At 32.3% G+C, this 12,512-nt stretch overlaps 1 protein-coding gene across 1 annotated transcript in view; it reads left to right on the top strand.

Annotated features, from left to right (window-relative positions):
- LOC149776300 (dynein axonemal heavy chain 8-like) overlaps positions 1-12,512 on the top strand; it is a 565,538-nt gene that overhangs the window by 421,444 nt on the left and 131,582 nt on the right. The window contains exons 64-65 of the mRNA XM_089942774.1: positions 1,508-1,684; positions 10,001-10,168. Coding sequence (XP_089798900.1) covers positions 1,508-1,684; positions 10,001-10,168 — 345 coding nt within the window. The remainder of the gene's footprint in view (positions 1-1,507; positions 1,685-10,000; positions 10,169-12,512) is intronic.

Genomic DNA, 12,512 nt, shown 5'->3' with positions numbered 1-12,512 from the left:
CAGATTCATTATATTGATAACCAAGTTAGGTAGCAGACCAGCCTGTACTTTTAATGAAAATTGTGCCACATGTTTAGCGAAAGGGGATTTTAAGGTGTGTCTTGTGCATGAAAATTGTTGGACCAATTGGATATATTTAAAAATTGAAATCTTTGATCGGAAAGATTTACATATGTGAAAAGAAGACTGTGAGAGTGATGTAATACAGCTGTCAGATTGAGCACAAAAGATAGGATAACCCAAGTTTTCCAGACAATTTGTGGACTTCACAATCTTTCAGTAAAAGTTAGACATGAAGTAGAGTAGTTGGGTGTTGAGTATAAATAATGTCAGTATGTTTTGTGTTTGTGATCTAGTTCAAATCCACAAGGATTTTGCCCTTTTTTTGCAAAGAATTTTGGCTTACAGTAGCAAAGATAAATTTATATTTTTCATACAATCCTCTGTTATTATGACATATAGATTACATTTTTCCTTGCTCAGATTACGCTTTTTTGTCACTTATATTAGCAAAAATTATGCTTATACCTCTCTCCAATTGGCATGTATATAAATGTAAATGGTGCTGTTGCTAGTCTTCAAGAATGAAAAGTCAAACTGAGATGAGGTTTTCACTGAAAGACTCTTTATCATGTCTGGTTGGTCCTAAATACAGTGACCACATTGGCCATCCTGAAAATCTTGTTATTGCTACTCCTAAATAAATGATTGTATCAGCTTTGGTTTTATATCAGAAGACTTTTTATGATTTTGGTTCTAAACGAAATGGTGCTGCTTAGATGTCCAGTATGGCTTCCACAGAGGTCATAATGAAAATCTTAAAACTGAATCTTTTGTTATGACTGTTTCTCCTATAGTAAAAGTCACACAGGTCATATATGCATTCATCACTGATTATCTTGGTAATGGGAGACATGTTTTAGACTTTGATTCTTCATACCTTTAAATGACAAATATTAACATTATTTGGATCCTCGTACACACATATCACTTTGAAAGGTCATTACACATTTCGAGAAGTATGTACAGCAAAATGAATGTTAAAGTACATAGTCATTTTTGATGAAATGAGCAAAAAAGTGTGACCCAGTACAGTCTGGATCAAATATGTCACAGAGAAAGCTATGCAGGTTGATAAACAGATATGTACTACCCTATATTTTGATCGGTTTTTTCACATGCTTTTTTCTTGACCCAGTTTACTATTTGGCCACCATTGTCATAACCTATATAACCTTTACTGTAGATGGCAGTCCATATTATTGTACTTTCACCATAAGATTTCTTATCTAGATGGTCCTAAATGGAAATAGTACCAATCTGATATCCAATACAGTGACCATGACTGACCCAGATTTTTTTAAGCCAACTCTCTTGCATTTGACTTTTCAGCAAAGTGAGTGATCTCAGGCCTGCTTGGGTATCTTGTTTCTTTGGCAGCATGCAATGACAGACACACATTTTTAAAAAGGATGAACAAATTATTTACATCCTTTTTCATTTCCAGGTACTTATTGAGGTGACTGCTAGTGCCACAGCAGCCGAGAAAGTGAAGACTGAGGTACAAAAAGTCAAGGACAAAGCTCAGAAGATCGTAGATGAAATTGAGTATGAGAAAGCAAAGGCAGAACAAAAACTGGAAGCTGCAAAACCAGCTCTTGCAGAAGCTGAAGCTGCACTTCAGGTTAATTTCTTAATATTTGGGATATTACAATTCACATTTAGGCTTTAGTCTATTAAAGAAGACGGTTGCTCAAATTATCATTTTGCAGAAATTGTTCATACTACAGTGAGTGATTGGATTGTATTCAGTGTCAGTTTGAAAATAGGAGGAATCAGCTAACCATCTTGTCACTTTGGCATTACATAATGTACCTGTGGCAATAATAATTTTCTTTCTTCTATGAAACATCTGTCAGTGATACTGGTTGTACTAGCCATTGCCTTTGTTCCTTGCACATTTCAACGCCTGTCAGTTTAAAAAATGTCACTGTAGCACTTCAACTAATCAGTGCTGTGTTTCTACAGACTACTCTCAGCCATGCTGTATACTCTCCTAACTTCTTTCTCTTGGAGAAATGTGCATTAGCAGACTTCAGCTTGGAAATGTACTTCATGAAATCGTCTTTGTTTTTGGTTTTTGGTTTAACCTGTACTGGTCAAAGACCAGAAAAGTTTGTGGGATAGTTTGTTGTCTGACATATGTTCTAATAAAGAACATGGATGATTGCCATGAAATTTTACATGCATATTCATCCCAATGTCCAGTTAGTCCTAAATGAAAATTGTGCTACTTAGTCATATAATATGGTTGCTACAACAACCATCATGTAATATTTTGTATTGCTACACCTCCTGAATAGATGGTCATATCACCATGGGTTTTCTCTCAAAGATTTCCTATCATGTCTAATTGGTTCTAGACATCTAGTTGATTCTGAATGAAAGTGTGTCAATTGGACATCCATTATGGTAGCAATCTTTAAAATCTTGTTCTCACTTCTCATTCTGAGCAGAAAGTCATATTGCCATGGGGTTCACACCTGAAAACCTTTTGTGTCTGATCAATCTTAAATGAAAATGGTTAAACATGGACATCCAGTTTAGTCACCAGTGTCCATTTGGAAAACTTTGTTATTGCTATTACATCTGAATGCATAATCATATTAGCATGGAGTGTCAGTAAAAGACTTTTTTAGGTCTCTAGTAGGACCTAAAAGAAAAGGTGACGATCTTACATTTAGTACAGCAACAACAGCATTCTTCTGTGACTCCAGTTAATTATGGCCACCAAATAAACCATCTTCATGAATGGAAAGACATATCATCTTGGCTTTTTCACTGGAAGACTTATTACTATGTCTCGTTTGTATTAAATAAAAAGTGTGCTGATCTGATATCCAAAATCTTCTTGTTACTCAACCTAGATGGGAAGTTATTTCTCTAATACAAAAGAAAATGTTTTGGAAGCAATGGTTCCTAAGATTGGCTTAAGTGACCACTTTGCAATTTTTCTAACATGTAAAGTCAGTGGCAAATAAATAATATAATATCCATAAATCCATTACTTACAGATCTTTTGAAAACTTTGAAACTGTTAAGTTCCTGGAAGATATGAAACAGATTCCATGGAATACAGTCCATATATTGGAAGATACTGATGATGTTTTAGATACTTTGGACAAATCTGTTCATGAATATAGTGAACAAACATGGCCCTTTAAAAACACACAGGATAAAGAAAGACCACTGGCCAGGCTGGATCTCCCCAGAAATTTTAGAAGCAATAAAGCCAAGAGACCAACTAAAATCAGTAGGAAATCAAACTGAATATAGAGTTTGAGGAATAAAGTTAATAAAATGATACATCAAGCCAAACAAGCACACTACAAAAAAGTGCTGGATGAAAACCAAAATAACCCAAAAGCTATCTGAAAAGTGTTTACAGAGTTTGTTGCAGGGAAATATAAGAGTAAAGCTAACATTGTTTTCCTCAATCATGAGAGCATTTATAATGATAATCCAACTGAAGAATCCAGAATTTCATCTGATCATCTGGAACATTTTGTGCTCAAAAACTACCAAACAATATAAAGTTTTAAATTCCTGAAATAAGTCCAGAATTTGTGTTGAAATATGTTTTAAAAAATGGATGATTGTAAAGCTACAGGACTTGATATGATTGGACCAGGACTACTAGAGATAGCTGCACCTGCAGTTCTAGAGAGTATAGCTTTCGTTTGCAATGAAAGTGTTAATAAATTTCCACAAACATGAAAAACTGCCAAGGTTACACCATTGCATAAAGTGGAACAAAAGATGATGTAAATAACTACAATCCCATCTTTATCCTTCCTTGTCTCTCCAGATCACTAGAAAAACATTTACATGTTTCTTTTCTCTACTGTTTGGATACTTATGATCTTAATCATGATGATCAGTCTCACTTTCAACAGAATCACTTGTGTGAAACTGCACTTGTATCATTGATTGATAAATGGCTGAGAGCATTTAATCAAGGAGAAATGGTAGACACTATTATGGTTGATTTTCATAAAGCTTTTGATCTTGTAGACAATGAAATTTTGCTTGTAAAACTAAAAATCTATCAATGCAGTGAAAACTCCCTAAACTGGTTCATTTCTTAACTGATCAAGTGCAAAAAGTATCCTTAAATGGTCAACTTTCTCAAAGTAAAAATATTAATTGTGGAGAACCACAGGGCTCTATCCTTTGACCTCTTTTATTCATTCCATTTATCAACAACTTATCTCTTCAGATTGGAACTTTTATTTCTTCCATTTACTTCTATGCTGATGATACTACACTGTCCGAAATGAGTAAAACCAAAATGGTACTTGAAAATAACTTACAAGATGATCTCAACAGACTTGATGTGTGGTGCAAGGAAAATAGTATAATCATAAATACAGAAAAATTGAAAGCCCTGCAAGTTACAATGCAATAAAAATTAGCAAGGCTAGATAGCAACATACTCTAGGTTCTATTTGACAATGTGAGCCTTAATATGACCTCCCATGATAACATTCTTGATATATTCATAGATAACAATCTTGGTCTATTCACATTAAACCTGTCTCAAAAAAGATTAATTCTTATCTTTGGCTACTGAGGAAATTCAAAACATCATTCCTCTTCAGTATAGGGTCATCTTTTATAAAAATTATATTCAGCCATATCTGGACTATTGTAATGTAATTTGGGTTAATACATCTAATTCAAACATAACACTTTTAAGACTCCAAAAGAGGGCTTGCTCTTTAATTCTAGATCAGTGTATATGCAGTTTCCAGGATGCAATGAATAATACAAAGATTTTAACAATACATGAAAGAATATTTCTTAGGCCAAATTGATGTATAAAGTATCCAGAAAATCCATTCCTGTCTATCTAAGCAATATCTTTCCCCAAAGAGATGTTGATGGTACTCTAAATTTAGGGCCATAAGAAGTAAAAATTACATTATATATTAACCAGGGCCAAAACAGTTTCAATATACTGGTCCACTGGTATGGAACAACATTCTCAGTTACATAAGGCAGGCTCTTAGTATTTCTTCTCTTCATAATCAGTGTCTCAAATGGATGAAATCTTTTGAAATTGAACAGTTATAGGACAACAAATACTGCCTGCTTTTCTGTAATTTTGCATGATTCTTACAGCTGAATTTTCAATGCAGGCTGATATTTTATATTTTATATATGTTTATGTGTTCACGGATGCCTGTACATACATTCCAGGCTTGATTCTTTGATATTTAAATCACTGAATTATCTAATGTTAAGCCAGATTCTTCATGTTGTATATACTATATATATTTTACATAACAGATAGAAGGCCTCAAGGTAGATTAGTTCTGCAACTAATTGAGTTACCTTTTCTAAATAAATTCTTTTATTATTATTATTATTATTGGGGTTTTGACGGAAGACTTCTGATGCGGTCTAGTTGGTCCTAAATGAAAATGGTGCCAATCTGAGGTCAGGTACGGCTACCATGGCAGCCATCTTAAAAGACTTGTTATTGCTACTACTTTTAAATGGAAAGTCATATTGACATTGGGTTTTCATGAAAAGACTAATTAAAGTGTATGGTTGGTCCTGAACGAAAGTGATGCTGATCTGATGTACAGTATGTCCACCATATGGCAATCTTTAAAATCTTATCATCACCATATATGACAATCATAAATCTTTTGGTGAAATCATTGCATCTTCTTTTCACCTCATTACATCTTATGCTTGCCTGTTTATAAATAAGCTTTTTTGGTATATTAAAAAAGTACAATGAAGTTAATATACATGGAACTGCACCAGAGTATCTTTAGGACTTATTCAGGCCTTTTTCAACACAATACCAGTTGAGATCAATATCACTTGGAAACCTTCTAGCACCAAAACCAAGAACAGAGCAATTTAAAAAGAGCTTCCAATACTCTGGTACAGTTCTGTGGAAAAAGCTTCCACTACATGTAAAATCTGCTGGAAATATTAGAGTATTTTATAAGAGATATCATGAGCATGTATATGTTTCTAATGGAAAATGGAATTAAATATTTTAATACTAAACGTTAAAATAATCAGTAATTATTGCTATCTTTATATAATGTGCACTGTTATACTCTTCTTAAGAGGGCCTCAAGGGAGAATAGTCCTTGACTAATGAGTCACCCTCGATAAATAAAGCATTATTATTATTATTATTATTATTATTGGTCATTTTTATTATCATTTTCTTAATCCCTTTCCTGATATAAATTTGAGATTATTCTAGATAAAAAGACTGCTGCATAACAAAAGCATAAGATTAAATTTGTCCATTCTAAACCTACATGTACTTTTCTTATTTTCTATTTATAACAACTCTTTATGACCCTTCTCCAAGAAAACAGATGGGTTACTTAAAAAATTTTCTTGTAGATTCATTATATTGATAATCAAGTTATGTAATGGACCAGTCTGTGCTTTTAATGAAAATGGCACCAAATGTTTAGCTAATTGGGATTTTACAGTGTCTTGTGTTATGGTCTTAAACTAAGTGACAGAATGGAGTATAAAGAAACCTTTTTTGTAAAATTTAAGAAATAATTTATTTCCCAATAATATTTAAAAGAACATTCAGTATTGTAAATTCCATCCCAAATAGTCCTAAAAGTTTATCACAAGTCCAAATGTACAAGGTTTTAACTGAATTCCAGTGGTATTATATTTAAGTTCCAATATTGAACGTGTTGATGTACCTGTAGTCTAGAACATGGTAATGTACCAATAGCCTGAATTATGATAATGTGCTAACAGTGTTTTGATGTATCACAATATTATAATCCAAAATTTTCTTATGTAATTCACTATATTTCCAAATTAATGTTCCTGTCCAAGAATAATTTTGATGAAAACTTTGTATTTCCAGTGAATATTAATAATTTGAATTAATACAGTAAGAAAACTGTTTTCTCGTGCACTATCTAAACACACTGAACTCTTAATATGACTATCAGAAACCCAAGCTGGTCCCAGCACAGATGCTGACAAGCTTTTCTATACTTCCACTGGAATTCTGCAGAATTCTGTCCTGGCAGGGAAACATTCTGCTACTCACTGGGTAGCAACCACAAGAATTCTGCAAATGCACACTTGCAGGGGCAACCATACTTTGCTACTAATAACAACAAAACTGCACCTTAATTAATAATTATGATTAAATACCTAGATTACTTAAAGTATTAGCTAAGTGTATGTAACAGATACATGTCTAAATGGTCCTAATTTGCAATACAAAACAAATTCATATTAAAAATGAGTGATACCATAAGGGACCATGAAGCAAGATAACATTTGGAGTGTTCTAAATGTGCCAAATCTAGAAATGAGGCTGATACTTATGATACATCCATTCATGACATAAAATCAGGAAACTAAAGAGTTCAAAGGATAATTTATAATCAGTTTTTATGCAAATATGAGATCATCTGGGAATCATAGCAATCATTATTTGGTATTAGATAACTGTACATATTAATAAATAGATTAATATTGACAATAACTGCTGACAGCACCCACCCACCTAGCTACAATGTCATAGTTATGTCTGTGATGTAGAACTATGACCCACCCTGATTTACCACTGAAGATTTTACAATAGCAAACCATATTTAAAATTCGAAGAAATTAAGTCGAGGCTATATATTTTATCAGGTATATAATAATTTCTATTCATCTAAAGTCCACAAGTTTTATATAAAGCAAAGACATGAAACTGAAATTTGAATCATAGTGTCATACACCTCAGTGTAGTTTTATTTCTTATAGTATAATCTTTGTTGTTTATGAATCATTTATTCAAAGATCAATATACAAATTAATTTATGTTGAAACAATATCCCTCATTAATGAAAACTTAAATTTTTAACTTAGTTTTATCCTTTTGTGAATTTTTGATAACATAAAAGGTTGTCATAATTTTTAAACTGATAACCTCTTAACCCATCTAACCTTCTCACTATCAAACCAAATTCCAGTTTGAAATTTGTTCATGGAAGCAGTAATTTGAAAATGCTACTGACAAAAGAAACTAGACTGAGCAGATCTTTTAAATAGATAGGATAAAGAAATGATAAGTGTCAGGAATGACAAAAAGTATGATACCAGTATTGATTTACAATCTCTTGTATAACAATTTTAATGGTGTTGAAAATGTGGGATGCTAAATTTGTTTTGATTCCTTGAGGACTCTAGACTACTGTGCAATAATTATTTCATGAAATTAAGTAAATTATAAATGGTAATGACTTGAAAATAATATATGGTATAAAAATAAGATTTTTATGTATGGAAACATGTTTTTTTTAAAGACATATCCTCTCTTTTACAGCAGTAACCATGCAATGCCATATAGCACAAGTTGAACAGAATTTGCTGTGCCATGTGACTAATGGTTTTTCCTTGTTCTAACAACAGATGAATATTAAAGGACTTAATTTGTATGGGTCTTTTCTTTTTTGCTGCTAGGTGTCAACATGGGCAGCTAAATACTTTTGAAATATAAAAAAGCCATAATTGTTTAGATGCCATTGGTGCTTGGACAGATCCTTTTGATCAGATGGCAGATATAATCTTGTAAAGTGAACACTTGTCAGTAAGGTATTTTAAGTGCATAGCCTTGTCCCTAATTTTGAAGTTTAATGTATCTCTGTTTTAGTGAAATCATGATAATAATTAACTGGTTGCAAGAATAACAGATTCTTGTCCATATTATCAAAATTCTTTCAACTGAAATGTTATGATAAATATTTTTAAATGATTTCATGTCACAACTCGAGGATACTCATATGTTTGCATAAGGTACTTACATTGGATAAGTGCACAGTTTCTTTAAGCCAGAAAATAAATTATTTACTTCATATTTAATTTCAGTATTCATTTTGGCGGGTGTTTAAGTGATAGTCATGGATTTTTAAACTTTATTTTGATAGTACTGGGTACCTTAATTGATTTTGTCAGGAAAGGCATCATTCGATAGTCAAGGGCCTGTTGTCTGAAAGCATCATTGTGCAGTAAAGGGTTAACGCTGATTTTCTAAGTTGCTATAGATAGAATTCTAATTTTAAGGTACAAGACTTTGTTTGTCATCAGTAGTCATTGTAACATGTTCCACTTGTCTAGAACAGAATGGCATATTACCCATGTAGATGCATATGTATATATCTGAATAAAAATACATATGACTGGTATACTATGTTTCTCTTCATGGGTTTTAGAAATATTTTTAAACCTTCAACTTTCTTTCAAGAATAAGTAAAATTAAAAATATCCATTTATATGAACACAACAGAGACTTATTTGTTTTAGAGAAAATCAGCTTCATTACCATACTATAATCACTGTATTTTTGAACATTTTACTGTATTAACAAAGCTATTAGCTATACATTTCAACAGATTTAATGTTAGACCAAAATACTTGCAGATGTTGAAGACCACTTGATAATACTAAAGAAAAATATAAATACTGAATATACAGTACAAAAAAATGGAAGGATTTTAAGTTCAAAACAATTGTTACACCTATATTAGATGGAATTCAGACAGTCTAAGACAAAGTACTTGAAAGTCAAGGTATTTTCAATCATAAATTGAGAAAGTCACAAAGCCTGATTGGTTTGACAAGATAGAAAAAAGCTCAATATAATAAATGTTTTTTAAAAATATGCCATTTTGTCATTTTCACTTATTCTGGGAAGGATTTCTTGGACATAGCAACTGTCATTCATTCCATGTAAAAATTAAACATTATCAAACTATGTATCTCCAGCTTTTTCTTTTATATGTTTAGAACACATGGTATTACCTTCTTTTTATGATATTACCATTATGCATCTGCAGTTGTTTTATAAATGAGTATATGTTGTGATTAATGGAATTTTATTATACTCAGGAATACATACAGTTGATTGATTGATTGGTTAATTGATTGATTTCAGACTCTCAAGGCTTCAGACATTGCTACTGTGAAAAAGCTGGGTAAACCTCCTCACCTGATCATGAGGATCATGGACTGTGCTCTGATCTTGTTCCAGAAGAAACTTGATGTTATCCAGATGGATCCAGAGAGACCATGTCCAAAACCATCCTGGAGTGAATCTCTTAAGGTGAATTAATGCTGAATCCTCTTCATGCAGGGCAGCAGAGCTTGTGTGGCTTTCAGCATTTCACAAACTAATTGTATCTTTTACCACTTTTTTTCATTTTTGTCTGAGATTTCTAGAGATTTCTTGCTTCATTCTGCATATTACAAGACTATGCAGATGTTGAAATTCCAAATACCTCCATATTTTAAAATAACTACTTTATAAAACTACTTGTAGAAATAATCTTATGTCACATGTTTAGGCTCGAATAAACTGTAACACAAAAAAGAGTGAAAACAACTAGCTTTGAAAAAATAGAATAATTCATTTCCGTGGAAAAATTCTGTAGAAATGAAAAAATATGAACTTACAGTTTTATAGAATCAGATCCAAAAATAATCCAAGAATAATCCACAAATAAAATTTTTGAAGTCCTAATAACAAAATGTTGTACTGATTTCAAGTTCAAATGCCAGCAAAGAATCCAAGATGGAAGACGATGACATATGCTGAAATCGATAGATCTGAATTCTACAGTTTCTTGCAGAAACAAGAATTATCACTCTGGTTTTGGAAATTTGAATAAATTTTTATAAAATGTGTCCTTGTTCAACAATTTTACATTAGCATACATATTTTCCAGGAAAGAGAATTAATCCTTTTTGGAAACCAAATAATTTGAAATAACTCCAAACAGCACAATATGCAACTTCCAGTGTAAGAGAAAGCCTAGCTGCAACTGAGAATAATTCTCCAAAACAAAGGTTATATCGTCTTCTAAATGTAATAAGGGGGTCACATGATCATGTTCACAAAATTTGGTACTTGTTAAAGACCACATCCATCCAGTGTGGCCCCAATGAAAACGAATCATTTTACTCTAAGAAATAAAAAGATTAAAAAAATGATTATATCTTAAACACATCTCATCGTGACCTCGACAACAACCAATCAATTTAAAATAAAAATAGAGCTTGTTTACGCAGTTACTGCTAATTTTGAATCAAGGTCAGGATTTAAATCAACACCTGGTGTTTATAAAATGAACAGTCAAGGTCAAACTATTTTCTGGAAAAAGTATTATCTCCAGTTAATAAATTTACATTACAATAGTATGTAATGAGAAATGAAAATAAAACTGACAAACAAACAATTAAATTGAAATAAATATATATTAAATCAGATATAATTAAATCAGCTATAAATGTGTTAATCTTGAATTTCTCATTAGAGCTCCAATCAGTGAAATCTATGAAGACCAATAATAATCACATCCATCCATGCACCTGTCCATCCTGCAACAAATTTAGTCTAGAAAATACCAGAAATGGCCCCTATTTGTTAAGCATGACAAGAATTATGATCAAATTAGGTCAATTAAACCTTGATATATCATTTGCTTTATTGTTGAGAATAGTGGTTAGTGCCCAGAAATTTTATTGACGATCATAAAGTTTATTTTGTTAAATTTTCTTTTAGAAAAAACAATTATCAATACACTGTAAACAACAATATACAACGAAAATATGTATCCATTCAAGTATCAGTATAAATGCCTACTAATGGCAGCATTTTAAGAAGTAAATGCCAATTCAGTAAGTCCTGTCAATTTAAAGTTTTGTCTCAGTTTTATCTTTAGATTCAGTTTCAGTGTATTCATCATAAATTGCATTATGCCTTCTTGTATATAAGCATGAAAAATGTAAATAAACTGACAGAGCAATACCTGTGGACATTTCCTTGAGAACATAGTTGACTACCAGCTGTGTTTTGATCTCCAACTTGCAGAATTGTTGGTTGCATCGTTTCAATCAATTCAAAGTTGACCTGCTTTGTATTATCACATCTTTCTTTTCAAATCAACTGAAACGTTAGTTTAAATAACACACAATACACAGGTTCAATAGACACTTTATTATACATATAAAATAATCTTTGGCATAACGGGGGCAAGTCCTGTCACAGCACACTGCACCAGCCTAGCTCTGAATTGTTTGTTCTATAGGAATTACTCAGGAAGAGAGACTTGTGAGAGTTTGTAGGGTTGTGAAGTGTGTCTGACACCTGTATGTGGAGCCGCCAGTGGCTGATACTTGGTATATAGGGACAATGATAACCGAAACTCGACAAGTCTGATCCTGAGGATGCCATGATAACAAACATCAGCCGATACTCCATACATGCACCTTAGGAAGCGGGTATGAAGTATATATGGGCATAATAGTTGAGTACATTTAAGTACTGACACAAATTGGGGGTTCAAAAGCAAAGTTATGAATGCCTGAAACTTGGCAATAGATCTTTGTTCCATAGGAATATCTCAGGAAGAGAGACTCTGGGGAGTTTGTAGGGTTGTGCAGACTGT

This window comes from Sinohyriopsis cumingii, chromosome 18, assembly GCF_028554795.1.
Source record: "Sinohyriopsis cumingii isolate HCF-2022 chromosome 18, ASM2855479v2, whole genome shotgun sequence".
NCBI lineage: Eukaryota > Metazoa > Mollusca > Bivalvia > Unionida > Unionidae > Sinohyriopsis > Sinohyriopsis cumingii.
This window is presented reverse-complemented; position numbering and strand designations above follow the sequence as displayed.